This window comes from Argopecten irradians, chromosome 16, assembly GCF_041381155.1.
Source record: "Argopecten irradians isolate NY chromosome 16, Ai_NY, whole genome shotgun sequence".
Classification (NCBI taxonomy): Eukaryota; Metazoa; Mollusca; class Bivalvia; order Pectinida; family Pectinidae; genus Argopecten; species Argopecten irradians.
Genome location: NC_091149.1, coordinates 18,902,150 through 18,925,331, shown reverse-complemented (window position 1 = coordinate 18,925,331; position 23,182 = coordinate 18,902,150). Strand labels below are relative to the sequence as shown.

At 32.4% G+C, this 23,182-nt stretch overlaps 1 protein-coding gene across 1 annotated transcript in view; it reads left to right on the top strand.

Annotated features, from left to right (window-relative positions):
- Positions 1–22,365, top strand: part of LOC138310065 (uncharacterized) — a 44,990-nt gene extending 22,625 nt beyond the window's left edge. The window contains exons 13-17 of the mRNA XM_069251211.1: positions 4,055–4,132; positions 6,097–6,144; positions 18,548–18,619; positions 20,043–20,126; positions 22,313–22,365. Coding sequence (XP_069107312.1) covers positions 4,055–4,132; positions 6,097–6,144; positions 18,548–18,619; positions 20,043–20,126; positions 22,313–22,365 — 335 coding nt within the window. The remainder of the gene's footprint in view (positions 1–4,054; positions 4,133–6,096; positions 6,145–18,547; positions 18,620–20,042; positions 20,127–22,312) is intronic.
- Positions 22,366–23,182: the final 817 nt, after the last annotated feature.

Genomic DNA, 23,182 nt, shown 5'->3' with positions numbered 1-23,182 from the left:
ATGTATTATATTTATGATACTTAACAAATGGGTTTTATATTTATGATTATTAACACACAGGTATTGTATTTATGATAATAAACAAACAGGTATTTTATTTATGATAATAAACAAACAGGTATAAATTCATAATGATAAACAGGTATTATAATTATAATAATTAACGAGCAGGTATTATGTTTGTGATAATAAACACACAGGTATTATATTTATAATGATAAACAAACAGGTATTATATTTATGATAATAAACAAACATGTATTATATTTATGATAATAAACAAACGGGCATTATATTTATAATAATAAACACACAGGTAATATATTTATAATGATAAACAAACAGGTATTATATTTATGATAATAAACAAACAGGTATTATATTTGTGATAATAAACAAACGGGTATTATATTAATAATAATTAACAAACAGGTATTTTATTTATAATAATTAACAAAACAGGTATTATATTTATAATGATAAACAAACAGGTATTATATTTATCAAAATTAACAAACAGGTATTATATTTATAATGATAAACAAACAGGTATTATATTTATGATACTTAACAAACAGGTATTATATTTATGATAATAAACAAACAGGTATTATATTTATCAAAATTAACAAACAGGTATTATATTTATAATGATAAACAAACGGGTATTGTATTTATGATAATAAACAAACAGGTAGAAAATTCATAATGATAAACAGGTATTATATTTATAATAATTAACGAGCAGGTATTATATTTGTGATAATAAACACACAGATATTATATTTATAATAATATACAAACAGGTGTATTATATTTATGATAATAAACAAACAGGTATTATATTTATGATAATATACAAACAAGTATTATATTTCTAATGATAAACAAACAGGTATTATATTTATGATAATTAACAAACAGGTATTGTATTTATGATAGTTAACAAACAGGTATTATATTTATGATAATAAACAAACAGGTATTATATTCATGATAAACAAACAGGTATTATATTTATGATAATTAACAAACAGGTATTGTATTTATGATAATTTACAAACAGGTACTGAATTTATGATATTTAGAAAACGGGTATTATATTTATGATAATTAACAAACAGGTATTGTATTTATAATAGTATACAAACAGGTATTATATTTATGATAATTAACACACAGGTATTATATTTATAATAATATAACAAACAGGTTTTATATTTATGATAATTAACGATCGGGTATTATATTTTTATGATACTTAGCAAACAGGTATTGTATTTATGATACTTAGCAAACGGGTATTATATTTATGATAATTAACACACAGGTATTATATTTATGATAATTAACAAACAGGTATTGTATTTATGATAATAAACAAACAGGTATTATATTTATGATAATAAACAAACAGGTATTATATTTATAATGATAAACAAACAGGTATTATATGTATAATGATAAACAAACAGGTATTATATTTATAATGATAAACAAACAGGTATTATATTTATGATACTTAACAAACGAGTATTGTATTTATGATAATTTACAAACAGGTATTGTATTGATGATACTTAGCAAACGGGTAATATATTTATGATAATTAACACATAGGTATTATATTTATAATAATATACAGACAGGTATTATATTTATAATGATAAACAAACAGGTATTATATTTATGATAATTAACAAACAGGTATTATATTTATGATAATAAACAAACAGGTATTATATTTATGATAATTAACGAAGGGTATTATATTTTTGATAATAAAAAACAGATAATATATTTATGATAATATACAAACAGGTATTATATTTATGATAATAAGCAAACTGGTATCATATTAATAATGATAAACAAACAGGTATTATATTTATGATACTTAACAAACGGGTATTATATTTATGATAATTAACACACAGGTATTGTATTTATGATAATCAACAAACAGGTATTATATTTATGATAATTAACGAACGGGTATTATATTCATGATAATTAACAAACAGGTATTGTATTTATTAACAAACAGGTATTGTATTTATAATGATAAACAAACAAGTATTATATGTATAATGATAAACAAACAGGTATTATATTTATGATAATTAACAAACAGGTATTGTATTTATGATAATATACAAACAGGTATTATATTTATAATGATAAACAAACAGGTATTGTATTTATGATAATAAACAAACAGGTATTATATTTATGATAATAAACAAACAGGTATTATATTTATGATAATATACAAACAGGTATTATATTTATAATGATAAACAAACAGGTATTGTATTTATGATAATGAACAAACAGGTATTTTATTTATGATAAACAAAAAGGTATTATATTTATGATAATTAACACACAGGTATTGTGTTTATGATAATTAACAAACAGGTATTTGTATTGTATTTATGATACTTAACAAACGGGTTTTATATTTATGATAATTAACACACAGGTATTGTATTTATGATAATTAACAAACAGGTATTGTATTTATGATAATAAACAAACAGGTATTATTTTGTTTGTTTGTTTGATTTATTAACGTCCTATTAACAGCTATGGTCATGTAAGGACGGCCTCCCATATATGCGGTGTGTTGCATATATGTTGTGCGAGGTGAGTGTACTGGGAAACTGCGGTATGTTCGTGTTGTGTCTTTTTGTATAGTGGAACTGTTGCCCTTTTTATAGTGCTATATCACTGAAGCATGCTGCAGAAGACACCAAGCAACACACCTCACCCGGTCACATTATACTGTCAACGGGCGAACCAGTCGTCCCACTCCCTGTATGCTGAACGCTAAGCAGGAGCAGAAACTACCACTTTTATAGACTTTGGTGTGTCTCGGCCAGGGGACAGAACCCAGAGCCTTCCTCACAGGGGCGAACGTATGATAATTAACGAACGGGTATTATATTTATGATGATAAAAAACAGGTAATATATTTATGATAATATACAAACAGGTATTATATTTATGATAATAAGCAAACTGGTATTATATTTATGATAATAAACAAATTGGTATTATATTTATGATAATAAACAATCAGGTATTATATTAATAATGATAAACAAACAGGTATTATATTTATGATTATAAACAAACAGGTATTATATTTATGATAATTAACAAACAGGTATTGTATTTATGATACTTAACAAACGGGTTTTATATTTATGATAATTAACACACAGGTATTGTATTTATGATTATAAACAAACAGGTATTATATTTATGATTATAAACAAACAGGTATTATATTTATTATAAGAAGGATACATGTAAGATACTCAACATAATTATGAACAGTTAATATGATAGTAATTATAAAATAAGGAACATATGATACATATGATAAAAATGAGACAGGTATGCAATTATAATAATAAGGAGACATGTATAATATTTTTTATAATAAGGAGACATGTATTATACTTACAATGACACGTGCACAGGTATAATGTACGATAAGTTATTGTTATTGCTTAGTTATATTATCATTGTATAAAGTATACTGAATTTGTCTATTTTTAGTAAAATGACCTTTATAAATGACCTTTTAACCCCAAATTCAACACCAAACTGTATGTTCTCACATGCTACCATTGTGTCTATGAAAAAGAATTCCATTTGTGTTTTGTCTATGACTTTGTAAAACTAAAAGGTATTGAGAATAGTGCTTAAAATTTAATTTTAATAACTCAGTAAGGTACCAATAAAACATTAATTTTCATTCTTTTAATTAGTTTTACAATAAAACAAATAAAGTTGCAGCGCATTGATATCTTAATCAATTGGTCACTGTTGCATTGATAATAGTTAAGTGGCTAATGGATGTGCCGCTTTTAAAATCTCTCGCGAAAACGTTCTTCGTGTATGACGTCATAATACTCGACGTACAATTTTTACGGTCAATGGAAAATATCCTCAAACCTCTAACCAATAGGAATGAGTGTAACATATTAAGCTATATGTTAATATATCTTGAATTTATGCTGGTTTTTATGATTTAATACAGGTCATACAGACGTCACTATGACAGTATCACCTGTTGTTCATAGCTCTCACGACTGTAGGCAGAACCAAGCTTACAAGGGTAAGTATTAAATCTCTTCAGAATTAAAACCTCTGGGTAGCAAGCTCCAGTGTAGTAAGACTGAAGTTCAAGCATACTTAAATCAGCTTGATTAGCTTACCGTCCTTTTAACCGCCAGTGTCATTAAAGGTATATTAGGTTTAGGAGGTGGAGGAAAGCCGTAATACTAAGAGAAAATCGCCGACCAACGGTCAGAGCCTGACAAGTAACAGGGGCATGGGATCGGCGATTGCGACCTTGAGGTGACGGGCTTGGCCACTTTGAAGCATAATACTTTATCATAACATTATTGTTACTCTTGTCTATATTTGGTATGGCGGAGTTATCATTATAATTTATAGTCATTGTAACAGTAAAGTATCTGTTTCCTGCTTTTATGACAATGCACGAAAATAAATGCCATAGAGGCCATACCGTTGATAACAGTAAACCGCTTTATATAAATATCTTGAAACAATTATTTGCGATACATTTGAATTCATTTTTGAGGTCTCGCAAAATTACGCGAAAGTTTATATCTCACAAAAATGAAGAATTTAACAGTGTATATTGACAACCACTGAGGTATCAATCCTCCATAGAGACTCAGCACGGGTTTCTAACTAACGGCAATATATACAGTGTATGTATTTTAACATCAAGGGTAAATATTTAATATTTACTAAACACAATGTATCATGTGCACTATGTGTTGTTGATCCAAAGATTTCATTTGACAATTTCCACAGTTATGTATGTATATATGTCAGCATATCGAACCGACTATCACTTCGTCATAGAAACATCTTTTTGGGGATATGGATGTGGCGTATTGGTAGAAGGCGCAGGCATGTTTGGCTAGCCAATTGGGTGCCGTAGATCGTGAGTTCGAGGCCCGGATAGTGCACGAGTCAATAAATTAGCATGCTTTGTTAAATAGTGTTTCTTTGAAATATAATATCAAGGGTACTAACTCGGTAGAGAAATACGGACATATCTTTTTAAGTCGTTATTGTTTTAAATATAAACGGCTTCTATATATCAGTGACGCAAACTTTACTTTAAAGTGAAATTTTTCCAACGTGTACTTGATGAATGACATTGGCCGAGTATAAACCAAGTTTTGTCTTGTTGAATTCGGAATTTTATGGAAACGAGGTCAGGAAGGCATTTTCATGTCCTCTCTAAATATCGTCGCCCCGCTAATGGATACCTCAGTTACCGAGCCATGATCACAAAATATACGCTTGTGGTGGTACACAGTAGCTATGATCGTGTTCATCCACAATCTCGGTTGGGGATGCTATGTCCTTACATTGTGGAAGCCTAATGTTAACCACAGAGTCACTTACTTTTACCACAGCCGCCATATTAACTTATCGGTAGTTTATTATGCGATGGCGTGGATTGGTCTATTTTGTTCTTCTGAACCAATCAGCATGGTCGTATGATAACGCTATCGTCAGCGATAGAAATGTAACCGTCATTTCCGTGACAGGCTGTGACATATAAAAACAAGATTTAAACCTCTGTGTGTATCCGCGTATGAAGCGAAACTCCTCAAATTAACCAATCGAAATTCATATTTGTATTTCTCGCATACACGAATAAAGTTGGATATTGGTATTGGATCAATATACGTGTATCAATATACAGTGTATAAATCACATATCGATAGAAAATGTACAATAGAACCTGTCTTACCGACCATTTTTATATAACAAGCACCTGCTTAATACAACCACTTTTTTGTCGTAACTGGTCAATTTGAATATAATATTTTTCAATTTCATCAATTGTTAACGCAACACGCAAATGGATCTGGTTTCAAGCAAAACATATTTTAGCCATTTTCAATATAATAATTTTGACCTGTGAATATACATGAAATATCATGGCTATACACTCATACTGATATCACTTCGGTGGTCGTTTTATACTTTGGCGATTGTGGTAATTATCAATAATTATTTTTTTCATCCTAGAACTGATGGCTATATTTTCGACGGATATGTGCGTGAGTTACACAAAAGGTGAGTAACATCTTGTGGTATGAAGGGTTAAAATGATCTAAAAAAACCTTAAGCAGAACATATTCCGTCTTTCGTTATAACAGAGTTATCTGCCTTTGTGGATACGTTTCGATTTTTACGTCATCAGTTTGGGTGTGCAATTTACGTCGTTTTCTCCGAAAAGTATGACGTTACGCGGGGGGGGGGGTGATAACCCTGTAATATGCAAATCACTATACAACTATCACTGGAAGACCATAAAGGCCTAATTTTGACAGAAATTGCCCTAATTTTCAAAACAGGCCTAATATTGAGAGAAAATGACCTAATAATCAGAAAAAGTCTAATTCTGAGCAAACTGGTCTAAAATAACCACCATGGTACTAATTTCCATGACCCCGGTCTAATATTACAGCAGCGGTCTAATTTTCAGTGATGGGTCTAATTTTCAGTGAACGGGTCTAATTTTCAGTGATGGGTCTAATTTTCAGTGATGGGGCTAATTTTCAGTGACCGGGTCTAATTTTCAGTGATGGGTCTAATTTTCAGTGATGGGTCTAATTTTCAGTGACCGGGTCTAATTTTCAGTGATGGGTCTAATTTTCAGTGACAGGTCTAATTTCGGTGACCACAGTCTAATATTGCAGCGGTGGTCTAATTTTCAGTGACCTGGTCTAATTTTCAGTGACGGGTCTAATTTTCAGTGACCGGTCTAATTTTGGTGAACACAGTCTAATATTACAGCGGTGGTCTAATTTTCAGTGACGGGTCTAATTTTCAGCGACTGGGTCAAATTGTGGTGGCTTCAGTCTATTACAGCAATGGTCTTATTTAAGCGACCGGGTCAAATATTGATAACGGCAGTCTAATTTTATAGTGGTGGTTAATTTTCAGCAACCGGGACTAATGTTAGTGACATCAGTCTAATATTATAGACAGTCAAGCCGAGTCCACAATTGAAGGACCACGTATACGTACTAGATCTCGGCGAAATGAACAACTGTGTCTGACTGATTATTCAATGGAGTCCAAATTTCCTTATTATGTGCCGTTTAGTTTCTCTACTAGTTTGAATTTTGACACCGTTTTCTAACATCACTGATTATCCATGTCCAGCCTGAAATATATTTGACCGTCCGAAATTATGACGACCTTATCTAAACTTACCCTCACTAGTCGATTACATCGTGCCATGTCTAAAATTATAGCCAGGTCTAAATAAAATAGTCTGTGGTCGGTTTTGTGTACGTATAGTGTATCGTCTCTATTGTAGCTTACGACCGCTATATATATAGCTATACCAATATACTTCCAAGAATTCGTGTTTACAAAAAGGAAGTTATCGGTTTCTCAATATGAGTTTCATTCTCATTGTGTAATGAAGATGGCCTTTATTTTAAGCTAAATGTGTGCAAGCCTCATCCGCAGACTACACTTTTCAGCCTCCCGCTGTGATAGACAGTTTTACCTGTGCCCGGTCGGCTAACTGTCATCGGAAGATATTGTCCAGAAGCCATCAGCAGGATATGTATCTGGCGTTAAAGATATTCATAAACGGAAAGTTGTTTTCATTAATAACAAGTAGACAGGCCATTCGTATGATTACTGCTATAAAGCTATTCAAATCTACTTCCAAGTTTAAACTCATTATCTAAGGAAGATGATCTTTAATTCAACCATATAATTTTGAAAACACTATGTTCCGGTGTGTGAAAATTAAGACGATAATTCGTTAAACGACCTGTCATTTTCCTCCAGTTTGTAATAGTCAATGCAGACTTTCGAATAAATAAAAGGACTCAATACTTTGACAAATGATATGGTTGAATCTCAGCCAAAGGAATAAATTTAAACGTGTTGTGTTCACCAAGGACGTATATGAGAAGGATAAGTCACACTGGGTTTTGGGGAAGTCCAAGGCAGGCGCTTTTGTGTTTGTGCACTGACCGAGACGTTGGGCGACGACTGATTTTCCTTTGATATCCGCCGGCGCAGCCTTTGATGTAGCTTGCGGGTGCGAGGGTTACCGTCTTACTTTCTGAAGCGGTGCTGTCATTTCATGAGCTGTCGATTTTTTTAACGAAAATTTAAGACATATCCCCTAAACATTCCGTCTTTAAAGCAAGTTATAAACGTCGTGAAATTTAATAAACTTTACAATGGTGTTTCGTTTGACTCGATAAGACAAGTATTTGTTGAGAAAAACGGTTTTTATTCCCGGTTCATAGGCGTCTCGCGTGGTGTTTAGTAATGTAAAGAGACAGACACGAATCCTTCTCACTTATAAATCCTTGTGTTCACTATTCGTTTATCTAGTCCCGGTTTGTTTGGTTTACGTACGTACATGACCAGGAAACGATTACGTGACGGTACGTTAAATATTTTATGTAAACGTTTTGATGTATACTATAAACATCAAATTGTTTCAATTGATACAAATACAGTTCATTTCAGCAAGTGATGTCCGTTCTTAAATTCAGATTGCAATTTGTTTTCATATTTACTGCACTGTGTTTGAACATATGTACCAGTGTAGCAAAGGCATTATTGTGAGTGCCGTTACTAGCAAACAGATATATACTTAAATTGCAATACAAACTTCTATTTCTATTTGATAAACTTTAATACTGATCATTCAAATTAAAACATTTCACCAGAGCTAAGCCGCCAAAAGTTCATAATGATGTAGATTGATGTAGAAAATTTCTGGGTTTTTTTAATCGTCCATTCTGCACACCTTGTTGTTGATTACTCCATATACATGTGTACCACATATACCCTATATGTTCAGCTCTCTGCGGGAAGTCAATGCTTTACACCCCTTATAAATGGTATCGCTGACTGATATGAGCTGTCCCACTAGTTACCTGTACACTGATAAGGGAGAACAGGTTCTGTGTATAAATAGAACACACATTACCTGTAGCAGGACTTTCAAAGACTAACAAAAAAACGAGCGTATTTATGAATAAAACAATGATTTAATTTCTTTTTGTTAACGTTCATGTATTAAGTTAAGAGCTCGATATATACAGACACGATATTTTCTATGTATATGTTAATTAACTTGCAATATGCGCCCCATGTCAAGCATGATGCACGGAGCATTATATAATATATGTGTAGTAGACTAACACTAACAGTCGATAGGTCAGGCCATCTTTATCTCGGTGAAACAAGCATGGATGACAATCTATTGGAGTTTTTCTACAACGATCTAGGTAGTATACGGTTGTTATAGAAGTAAAGTCGATGAAAACTACAGAGTGGCGGTAATTATGTCATTGTACTGCAGCTTTACGGGGCCGTCACATTTGTGTTGTGCAAGCGAGTGGTTTTGATATATATAGTTTACTAAAACACAGGCGTCTGCTTGTGGGTTTGGAAAAAGATAAATAGTCTACCATGTAACCTGTTTTCCAAAAATCTGAAAGCAAAAGCATTGTATTTTTTTAGTCTCATGAATATGTTACAGATAAAAGAAAAATAAACAGATCGCTAATTATATAAGGTATACTCTTCGTTTATTACTTTTTTCTGCTAACGTTATAATTAAGGACACGTGTATTCACGGGGCAAATACAGTTGAGTATAATGGAGTAAAGTATAAAACGTAACTTTTGTAACTGAAGAAAATTCGTCTAATTCGTCTGCCCCCTTTTTACAGAGAAAAAATGCCATTCGCCAGCAGTGTAGCATCCCTCAACCCTGTTTAAGCATATAGTTTTACATATGTTATATTACATCATAATATTTGAAATATATTGTGATTGAAATATATCTAGTTTTGATTTAATCACGATCATATTTTCATTTCATTTTGGGTACTATACACATTAAATATGTAATGAAATCAAGCAACAGTTGTGTACAATTACATCATGTACGTGGGCCGAGTGTAACATAATTCATGTTCTGTTGTAGTGTTTTCACATACACATGGAATACAATATATTTATCATATATACAGTTTATGCATTGTTACAATACCGTAAAACGTTTCAACATGTGGTCGAAATAATTTACTTTTGATATTATAAAAGATCAAATAATTGAGATATTAAGCAAAACAAACTATTTTTTCAGACCGTGAGGTCGCTTTCAATTTTTAATCGATATACGAGTAGATACACCGATATTATAGATATATAATTACATGCCTTTGGTTTGATGGTTATGTAATACCTTGACCAGGATGTTGTTTACCTGTACACAACGCCATTCATCGAACTCACCTGTAATTACCTGGCCGCGGGCAATTTGCTATTCGGTGGACTTTATCGGGTATTTGCTATTGTCTTACTGTCAATCAGGTTAGGACATCCGTTAATTGGATTGTGATTTGAATTATGGAAACCCCGTACATCTATGCTCTAGTTTTTTTATTGTCACCTCCTAAAATATACCCGATCATACCTAGGAATATATATTACATACACATATATATATGTCGTACACAGGTAAAACAAAAATGGAAGGTGACTTATTCAAAACAAAAATGGTTCGAAGAACTATTTAAACTAAAGGTTTAACCAAGGACGTATATGAGAAGGATAAGTCACACTGGGTTTTGGGGAAGTCCAAGGCAGGCGCTTTTGTGTTTGTGCACTGACCGTGACGTTGGGCGACGACTGATTTTCCTTTGATATCCGCCGGCGCAGCCTTTGATGTAGCTTGCGGGTGCGAGGGTTACCGTCTTACTTTCTGAAGCGGTGCTGTCATTTCATGAGCTGTCGATTTTTTTTAACGAAAATTTAAGACATATCCCCTAAACATTCCGTCTTTAAAGCAAGTTATAAACGTCGTGAAATTTAATAAACTTTACAATGGTGTTTCGTTTGACTCGATAAGACAAGTATTTGTTGAGAAAAACGGTTTTTATTCCCGGTTCATAGGCGTCTCGCGTGGTGTTTAGTAATGTAAAGAGACAGACACGAATCCTTCTCACTTATAAATCCTTGGTTTAACCTTAAAAATTATTCCAGTCTAGTACTGTAATTACGGAATCGTGGCATATAGTAATCTTCCGTAATTAGGTATTAGTAAAAATTCTAAGCATGCATTTTCACCGTTTCGAATCTAAATGTACATGTATAGTCATACAAGAAGGGTTACAACATTATCACACTAAATATGCTTATTTAAATATCACTTAGTATATTTTTAAAAAGGTACAAGATATTATATCTATTTATAATGCCTGTATACAAATAATTTCAATTTTCATTTGAACACTTTATGTGGTTACTTTTTGGATTATACGATAAATGTTCATATATTATACTAATAAAACTCAGTATGATATACAAAACGGTCGACAATGAATTTACTATTTTAAGGATTTAGTATAATTTTGAAATAATGTATTTAAATCTACACTTAAATTGTGATTTAGGAACATATATCAGAAATACCATTGATGTATTTTTGCTTTTTAGTAAACGTTATGGATAAAGTTCCAAAGGCAACAATATAGATATACATATTATTTTCGGTATAAGTTCGATATTGTTACTCCAATATCACGTAACTGATAACCGTTCACATTTTATTTTTACTCAAAAACTGTGCCGTGTTTGCATCGTTATGGCAGAGGTTTGAAATAAAAACACGGATTCTAGATATAGTCATGCTAAATTTTGGGATTTTAATCGTAAAAAGATAGTGTTACATTATACTGTTTTTTATTACACCGAAAATTACATAATATGATATCTTAATCTCAGTCCAGACTGATCCGAACATCATTTTGATATCGCTATCAAATTGGACTGATTAATTAATCTAAAGTTAGATATACGCTTGTTTGAATGTTTGAAATGGTGTAAATTGAATGTTTTGAAACTGAAAGTATCAACATCATAAAGCTAGAATAACCATTTACTCGAAAAACTCAAATTTTCGGTATAACTTCGGTACTGTTACTCCAATATCACCAAACTGATAACCGTCCACATATTATTTTTACTCAAAAACTGTGCCGTGTTTGCATCGTTATAGCAGAAGTTTGAAATAAAAACACGGATTCTAGATATATTCACGCTAAATTTTTAGGATTTTACTCGTAAAACGATAGTGTTACATTATACTGTTTTTTATTACACTGAAATTTACATCATATGCTATCTAAATCTCAGTCCAGACTGATCTGAACATCATTTTGATATCGTTATCAAATTGGACTGATTATCTAATCTAAAGTTAGATATATGCTTGTCTGAATTTTTAAGTGGTGTAAATGGAATGTTTTGAAACTGAAAATATCTACATCATAAAGCTAGAATAACCACTTACTCGAAAAACTCAAATTGTAGATCCAACGTATACGTATATATGCTGTATACATGTATAGTACTAGGCTTACCTTATGTAGCCACGTAGCTCATTATCTCTGAACCGTAGTCGACACTACCCGTAAATCACGACCAAAACCAACCGATAGCGCTAAAAGATAGGCGATTCGTTGGGTGGGACTTAATTTTTCATTCATCCAAAGCAATATCCTGACGTATTATCAAAAACAAACTTTGTGTGCACAAATCCTTTAAGACATATTTTCTAAATAATCCGTTCTTAAAGCAAGTAATAAACGTTGTGAAATTCAATAAACTTTACATTGGTGTTTCGTTTTACTCGATAAGACAAGTATTTGTTGAGAAAATTGTTTTTTATTTCGGGTTCATAGGCGTCTCGCGTGGTGTTTAGTAATGTAAAGAGACAATCACGAATCACAGGGGGGGCCAACTCAAATGAAAATGAAAAAAATATGATATTTGAAAAATTATTAAAAAATATTATGATTGTGTTAATTAGACATATATTTACATGAGTAAACACAAATTATTGTTCAATTGATGAGTATCGATTATACTCTGACGACGATGGCGCATTTGTGTACATGTTAAATACGTATTCCAGACGTGCTTCCCCAGTGCTTCCTTACCCCTCGACTCCACCCCAATCCTCATATATACAAATGTACCTATTTTATAGTCATCTGTATTTCGCCATACTAACTCTGCTTTACCTGTAATTTAACAAACACCCTGGCTCAGTCCAACAGATCTAATACAGAAAACGGTCATTCTAGAGTTTCAGTCACTTATAGGTATGATAATTAAATTTTAATTCAATTTGTTTTACAACCTTGCAAAAATCGCATTGTATTGACAAAAATAAGGTTATCGGCACATAACTTGTGTATTGAATCCGGGAGTTTTGTGACCCTCATCGTGATATTGAGGACCAAGGATTTATAAGTGAGAAGGATTCGATTTTCAACGATTTTCAACGATTTTATTTTTACACCCAGACACATTATAATGTGTAACATGAGGGATAAAACAAATACAAGTGTATAAGCATTCGTGACTGTCTCTTTACAATACTAAACACCACGCGAGACGCCTGTGAATTGCTAATAAAAACCATGACGGCCCGCTTCAGAAAGTAAGACGGTAACCCTCGTACCCGAGCTACATCAAAGGCTGCGCCGGCGGGTATCAAAGGAAAATCAGTCGTAGCCCTACGTCCCGGTCAGTGCCCGAACACAAAAGCTCCTGCCTTGTATTTCCCCAAAATCCAGTGTGACTTATCCTTCTTTTATACGTCCTTGTGTTGACGAATATCATTTTATTCTTATTTGTCCAATTTACCAAGATATCAGAAAGAAATTTATAAAAAAGACATTATTGGGAAAAACCATCTGTATTTAAATTAACCAAACTTTTGAATACTGCAAATATAAAAGAATTAAATCTACTTAACAAATATATTTATAATGCAACTATTTTGAGAAAGTCATCAATGTAATGCTTTGTCCATTCTCCACTTATCCTGTATGTATGCTAATTGAATTTTGATATTATTCTTTGTAAAAAGCAAATAAGTTGAAAAACTTAACGCAAATAAAGAATTTGAATTTGATAATTAAATCATAACCATGAATTTATAGACATGTACCTTCTGTTCGTGAAGTTGACTCCAAGGCACCCCAACCCAAATTGCATATTGTCTACTTCTAAAATAGATAATTATAACGGTACTAGATAAGTACAGAAGATTTCGAAGAAATGTCTTAAATTTTCTTTAAAATGTTAAGACAACTCATGAAATGACGGCCCGCTACAGAAAGTAAGACGGTAAGCATGCTACATCAAAGGTTGCGCTGGCTGATATCAAAGGAAAATCAGTCGTCGCCCAACGTCATGGTCAGTGCACAAACACAAAAGCTCCTGCGTCGTACTTTGCCAAAACCCAGTGTGACTTATTCTTCTCATATACGTCCCTGATTATTACTTACCAGAATACAACGTTTTACCGATATGAATATATCAAGGACTATATAAATAAAACTCATCATCAAAATTTTAATTCTGTCGCTAAATGTTTATCTGTACAGTTCTACAGTGGGGCCTCAGTAATCTGGATAAACCGTACTAAAGTTTGATCTCCTATCGAAAACCAATGTATCAGAACTGACTGCACACGTACATTTTGACAAAAGTCTACAGGTAAACGCCCGTAGCTATGATCTAGGACAGCCGTCGCTATAACAACACACACTGTGTCAAGCGGTATTGGGTGTATTTTTCGGTACGTGGTGACATAAAATCAGTCCGGAATATTGTGATAATTTTATTAATGAAAACATTCCGTATGTGAATAACTTAAAGTCCCATTATGTTTTTATGAATGCTCTACAAACTTAACATCGATGATCCTTATGAATTTATCTTTAATTAATTTTGATCAAATATGTACAGTTTCGACAAAAATGCATATTAAAAAATATATATATAAATAGAACACGTAAATGCGTATGTCTGAAAGTAGCCTATGTGCCTGTACGTACCCGGATGATCACCAAGAAAATCCCAGCGACACCAAGGGGAAATTTAGAACATGTTTAGATTTATTCAATGTTTTACAATGTTCATCCTTATAAAACTGGTTCTTATTTCCAAAATAAAAACACAATACTTCAGTAGAACTATATACTCCATTCTGACGACTTTAAACACGCGCTTGTACGCCAAAACTACAAGAGAGCGAAGTAATACCCCTCAGTTGCCTCTTAATCGAGCGTGTGTACTCGCTTCGCTCTTACCTGTGTAGAGTGCATTGTATATTCCCAAGTAATTAACTTCCCCGGTTAATTCCTTAACTGTTCATATCACCAATCTCTGATAATAGTTTTTAAAGGATTTAAAGATTTTAAGTAGGATTTAAATTAATGTTTAAAGAGACCCATTTATAAAAACGACGAAAATAAGATGACAATGCATAAGCGTCGTCTGTCAATATTTATCAGTAAACATACCATGGGTCAAAGGTTATACAAAGCGGTTCTCATAATTATGTGATATTTACCCGCGTGTGGACTCCCCCATCATTGGTGCAATCCTGATTAAACTACGACATTTTTAATTAAGAAATATATAATAATAAATAATAATATATATTTTATTTTCGTGTCACACATTTAAAATATATATAGAATATACATTAAAAATGTTCGGCCAATATTTGACCTATGAGACACCCATACGCATATATATGATTTGACGACATTGTGTAATATTGGTTACGATTAAAACGCCATAATTATCTTCCGACAAAGATTTATTCGTCCTTGCTTCTGATGACCAGTTAGGCGGCGGGCACAGGTAAATCTGTCTATCACAGCGGGAGGCTAAAAAGTGTAGTCTGCGGTGAGGCTTGCACACATTTAGCTTAAAATAAAGGTCATCTTCATTAGACAATGAGTATGAAACTCATATTGAGAAACCGATAAGTTCCTTTTTGTAAACATAAATTCTTGGAAGTATATAGCGGTCGTAAGCTACTTAATAGAGACGATACACTATACGTTCACAAAACCGACCACAGACTATTTTATTTAGCCCTGGCTATAATTTTAGACATGGCACGATGTAATCGACTAGTGAGGGTAAGTTAAGATAAGGTCGTCATAATTTCGGACGGTCAAATATATTTCAGGCTGGACATGGATAATCAGTGATGTTTTTAGAAAACGGTGTCAAAATTCAAACTAGTAGAGAAACTAAACGGCACATAATAAGGAAATTTGGACTCCATTGAATAATCAGTCAGACACAGTTGTTCAATAGTGGACTCGGCTTGGCTGTCTATAATATTAGACTGATGTCACTAACATTAGTCCCGCTTGCTGAAAATTAACCACCACTATAAAATTAGACTGCCGTTATCAATATTTGACCCGGTCGCTTAAATAAGACCATTGCTGTAATAGACTGAAGCCACCACAATTTGACCCAGTCGCTGAAAATTAGACCCGTCACTGAAAATTAGACCACCGCTGTAATATTAGACTGTGTTCACCAAAATTAGACCGGTCACTGAAAATTAGACCCGTCACTGAAAATTAGACCAGGTCACTGAAAATTTAGACCACCGCTGCAATATTAGACTGTGGTCACCGAAATTAGACCTGTCACTGAAAATTAGACCCATCACTGAAAATTAGACCCGGTCACTGAAAATTAGACCCATCACTGAAAATTAGACCCATCACTGAAAATTAGACCCGGTCACTGAAAATTAGCCCCATCACTGAAAATTAGACCCATCACTGAAAATTAGACCCGTTCACTGAAAATTAGACCCATCACTGAAAATTAGACCGCTGCTGTAATATTAGACCGGGGTCATGGAAATTAGTACCATGGTGGTTATTTTAGACCAGTTTGCTAAGAATTAGACTTTTTCTGATTATTAGGTCATTTTCTCTCAATATTAGGCCTGTTTTGAAAATTAGGACAATTTCTGTCAAAATTAGGCCTTTACGGTCTTCCAGTGTATGCTCTATCACTGAAGGGTTACATTCAACAGACCTCATTCCTACCAGGAATTTATTTGTATCTCAATTTTGGATTTTGTATTGTTTATGATACTACACTAAGGGTACATACCTTTGTATTACAGTGTTCTGGCAATTTTTTGGCTGATGTAAATTATATAGAGAATCTTACATCTATGGCTACATAATATGGACTTTATCAAATAAGTTCAATAATTTGATATGCAACGAGCCTTTGTCACGAGATCGCTAAATTTCATATTACATACTCACGAGTGTAAAATTTTATTTATCATAAAACCTTTAAATAGACGTATAAGTGAAGCTTATCTATGTAGAACAGTAGAAATCCGCAGCCAAAATTGGCAAACAATTATAAAATTGCACTCTTCATTATTACCGCCTGACGCAACAAAGTAACTTGAAAAGTTCTTTATATTAGATTTCTTAGGTTTATTTATTGTCAAACGACACAGTGAAATGAATGCTTCATCAATACCCAACCACAGACTCCGAACAATTAACCACTCATTAGTTTATTTCCAGAAATCTCTTTTTGGTGTGGTTCTACGGATCCATTAAGTGCATGGTACAGTCCCTGAAAAGAGCACATAGTTCCTACTTTTATGAAACAAGTGTACCGAAATATTTCCATGGAAATTAGAGGATCATGAACATTAACACATAGTCGCGGGAACAGACTGTCATTCTAATGTCGCGGGATAAAGCGTTTTAAACCACAGGCAGTTATTCAAAAAGAATTCTTATGTATAGCGGGTGTATTTCAATTTAGACGATGGAATTTTAATCTGTGATCGAATGATGTAATTCTATAATGGGTTTGACACTCTTTCCGCACTTCATGCAATCGGTACATCACCGTCCATTCCAAAAGCGCATACTTTCATACATAAGTATGATTTGATTAACAATTAATAGAATCTGTAATGCCATGCATATAATGGTTCGTATGTTCTTGCACAATTTTGTTAAGATAATATGGATGTAAAACTAAACGTGAATCGTTATGATAGTATAACACGGCATTGTCTTTATCTTCTCAAACACCCCCATATTGTTTTCTACTTTATTTTCTCTGCTTTTCCTTTTTTAGTTGTTATCTGTTATGGAATGTTTGTGCGAATAAAGATAAATAAAGATAAATGAGATAGTTAGTCATCATGTTTTGTCTTGTATATAATGTGTTGTCGAGGAGAAGAAAGGACTGTTTGCTATCCTTGTGAAATAAGTAAGATGCTCCACCGCCGAGAGAACATATAAATAATACTCATAATTTGAACAATAACTGATGTTTAATCGTCTTTATATGTGGGTAATTAACACAATTCCACTCACATAATTTATTTTGCTTTTGGTACATGTGCAATCAGCACTTCATTCCATATAGGGTATAGTGCCTATTTCTATCTTGAACTGAAATAAGAGGCTCAAATTTATCGATGATTGTAACTGATGATATACTTATTCGTCTGAAAAAAAAAACATTTGCCAGCGGTGTAGCATCTTTTAAGAATAAGAACAAATGGTATGGTATATGTATATTGTATGACTGTTTCACAGTATGGGGTCCATTAAAAGCCATTGGATCATACAGTCACGACTGCCTGGTGGAAGCGATCAAGGAGCTAACAGGTATGGAATTTACTAATTAATATTTAACTTAGTGCTAATTACTAAAAGACTAATTTACTTATTAGCTAATTATTAATCAACTAATTACTAGATAACTCATTACTATATAAGTCTAATTAACTTATTAATTAATTAACGTATTAACTAATTACTTATCAACTAATTACATGTTCAACTAATTACTATTTAAATATTAACAAGTTAACTAATAACATTCAGCACTAATTACACAAATGAGGATTATGTGTTTAGCATGACCAAAATAACTTTTATGCATGATGTAGCCCTTGGAATCACAAACAAATTAGTGTATAAATAAATAAATAAATACAATAAACATGAATGTTCTTTAGCATTTCAGTTCAACATAACAACATTCGAACTTGTCCGAAATCTATCCAATGTTAGTCCGCAAAAACTCCGTAAATAACAGTCGAATCACGCTGACTTTCGAACTCGTCCCAGATCTTTCTTTTCATATTTACTCAAGTTATCACATCACCAGGGTCCAATAGAAACTGCCATTGCAAAGGGCAATAACTCCGTAAATTACTATCAAATCACGCTGTCAATTTTGAACTTGTCTGAGATCTTTCCAATGTTAGTCTATGTACAAATTTCATAAAGATCGGTTCATATTAACTCAAGTTATGGCGTTCACAAGGTCCAATAAAAATTATTAGTGCAAAGGGCAATAACTCTGTAAATTACAGTCAAATCATGCTGATTTTCGAGCTGGTTCGTGATTTTGCCAATTTTAGTCTACATATATAGTTTCATTAAGCTCGGTTTATATTTAACCAAGTTATCGTGTTCAAAGGGAAATGTAAGATGACCTAAAAATGTAGTTTTTATTTTAATGTTATAAATATTATCTAGGTATGTTGTCTTTTCAAAGGCTTTTTAATAAATAAACATTTAATATCCATTAATAAAAAGTAAATATTTAAAATTTCAATAACTTTTGCCTGATCATTGTGACTTTTGTATTGACAATAAAATATGTTTACACCAATATATTTTGAAACGACATTAAATATTGAAAAGAAACTATTCGAAAACTTGTACATATTATATGTTTTTATCATCTCCCATGGCGCCACGTGCCTTGCGATATATATATATTTTCAGGACGATTTAATCACTTTGACAGTAGCTGATGCTCCTTAACCATGTGATATATTTTTAAGACGTTTCCATCCCTTTGACAGAAGCGCATGCTCCTGTACCCTATCATATATTTTTAAGACGTTTCTATCCCTTTGACAGTAGCGCATGCTCCTGTACCCTGTCATATATTTTTAGGACATTTCTATCCCTTTGACAGTAGCGCAAGATCCTGTAACATGTGATATATTTTAGGACGTTTCCAACTCCCTTTGACATTAGCGCATGCTCCTGTACCCTGTCATATATTTTTCAGGACGGTCCAATCACTTTGACAATAGCTCATGCTCCTGTTCTCACAGCAGCCTACACGATTTGGTATTAGGCCATATAAGCGGAGGTTGGTTTATCTATATGTTGTGTCGTTTTGTCTCTCTTATGGTTATCCAAGAAAATTCGCGAAAGTTTAACTCCATCATTTACTGTAAAACAACTTTCCTTCACGTGCTATTTACTTTCGCGACTTTTGCGATCCAGGTAAATTCGATAAAATTTATCTCCAAATTGATAATACTTTAATTTTCTTATAGTAATTTTAGGACAATATACTTTCGCTCCTGCGTTTACACTACCGTATACGCAGTCGAAATGAAGATCATTTCTTATATCAATATTCCCTGTTCTAATATTTGTTTTAGATGAAATAAAGTAATGGTGATATTGATTACCGTGGTTAAAAAGGTAATTAAAAGTAATTAGACTGCGTATACGCTAATGTATACCAAATTATATTTTACAAAGCTGAAATATGTAAAATATTTGGGATTTACATTATCTAAAACCGATGAATGAAAAAAGGATAAGGCCACACCAATTTGAAAAATAGTTCTTCGGGAATAAGAAATTAAAAATTGGAGCGAGAGGCTAGTTTTTTCTTCAAATTTTAATTTCTTATTTTGGGAGAAATCGTAGCGAGCGAGTTGTAAAATACTATATTTTAGTATATGTATGATTTAACGTGTCCCAATTCATTATATTTATGTGATATTTGTTTGGTTTATGTTCTTGAAATGTTTTACCAGCTTTTAATAGCAGTAGAAATGAATACTGTAGGTAGTTGATAATCTTCTTGTCGATTTTGTATGTTCAGATCATGCAACATTTACATTGTCAATATTACCGGTTTTAATAAAGCATATAAATAGTATGAATTTGGAAAAATATTTAGGATAGGGTGGTAGTTTATGTTTTATTGGTATATACACCATTAAATAAATTTGATTCAAGTCATAGGAAATTAAAGTTGTTTTAGTTAGAAAAAAGTAGTAATAACCAATTTAGGCGACATTATCATAGAAAACCATGTATGGACTCAACTCAAAATGATTCTAATATGTCAAAACAATTACCCTTGGTGATCTGGATGTTATTTGGTGACTAGAAGTGCTGTGATGACATAGGACGAGTTTGGTATTACACACACTTCAACGAAAAAACCGGTTTGACATTGGAATATACATAACAACATAAATAATTTAGTAAATTTTCGCTACAGGTTTAACGGGCTCAACGAAATCTCACCATACGACCAACATGCTAGTAAAGCCATTCCCATCATGAACTGAAATAACAATTTTTGACTAAACAAATCCTTTAAGGTTTCAGTCTCGTTGAAGTCTCGTTTCAATTTCAATCAAAGAGTTTCTGTGATGTTCAAAAAGTAATTGTCTCTATTTGTGTACATAGTTGTCATGAACAAAATATGTAAAAAAAACTTTAATTGTTTTTAATATTTTTTATACAGAAATTTAAAACAATGACCAATTTGGCGGCCATTTTGAAACCATGCATTTTTTTCACACTTAGTAAGGGGTGAAATTCCACCTTTTTGGCATTAACATTTTCACTTAAATTGCCTGTATGATGACATTTTTAACAATATCAAGTTCATTTTTGCTGAAAATCTTTTAAAAGTTCACTGGGATAAACAAACGCTGAAAAAAGGTGAAAGGACAAAAATGAAGACCACTGACCCCTATCTCAATGTTTGTTGTAGAAAAGCAACGTTTGATTTTTGAACTGCAATGTTTTATAAAACATTAGTCATCAGAACTGTTTTTCTGCGAGGCGTTGAATCTGTCAGATATCGTAAAAAAACGAGGTATTTTCATCTTCAAAATATAGGGGGTTGCTGCAGTTCTGAGCAGAATGGAAAACTTGGAATATTGATTTAGTTTATCATGTGTATGATCAAAATAGTGAAATTCCGGTAAAATCGCAATTTTACTTCAAATAGCTATCTTTGATTCACAATAGCTCAAAATCAAGCACAATATCGTCTTATTTTTATTCCATTTTCAAATTTGATTTGAAAGCTTATTTCCAAAAATCTATATAAGTAAAAAAGTCATCAGAACAAATTTGACTTTAAACGAGAGCAGAACCTTTAATACGGTTTGAAAGATAGGGACAATTAAATGTATTTAAGATGTGAGATCCCTCTCGTTTTATTGCGGATGAAATAAGTCGAACTGTTTTAATTTTATATTACTTGATTATTTATCATCTCTGTATTTCATTCAATAGGTCAGTACAGCGACTGTGAACTACATTTCCACGATTCATATCACAGTAAGTGACAAAGGCACTAGCCTAGTTAGATAATTTCTGTCTCTACGACATGCCTTGTTACCGGTAAGTTAGAGGAGATAATCTAGTGTGTTAGATCTATGGTGAGAACATGAGAATAGTATGCCTGGTGGTCAGTCTATAAGTTAGTAGCAGAAAAATAGGTCTATTCTCTCATTCTAAATATACTTTACATTTCTGAATTAAGGTTTATTCCAATTTTGTTTATACTTTGCATTTCTGTAATATAGTTCAGCTCAATTTTAATTATACTTTACATTTCTGTAATATAGTTCAGCTCAATTTTAATTATACTTTACATTTCTGTAACATGGATCAGTCCAATTTTAATTATACTTTACATTTCTGTAACATGGATCAGTCCAATTTTAAGTATACTTTACATTTGTGTAATATGGATTATTCCAATTTTAATTATACTTTACATTTCTGTAATATGGATCAGTCCAATTTTAATTATACTTTACATTTCTGTAACATGGATCAGTCCAATTTTAAGTATACTTTACATTTGTGTAATATAGTTCAGTCCAATTTTAATTATACTTCACATTTTTGTATTATGATCCTATCCAATTTTAATTTTACTTTACATTTATAACAATTATGCATTCTGTGACATTTGTATATGTCCAATGATCAATACCGTCATCCCTGATACTGCAGTAGTTACTACCACTGTCGTTACATCCAGCTCTGGAATATTTCATAGCAAGGCAACTGACCAATCACAGGCCTGCAGAGACTTTCTTGGAAGACAGAGACACCGACGCCCACTTCAAAGCTACAATCAGCCATAGTGAGCAA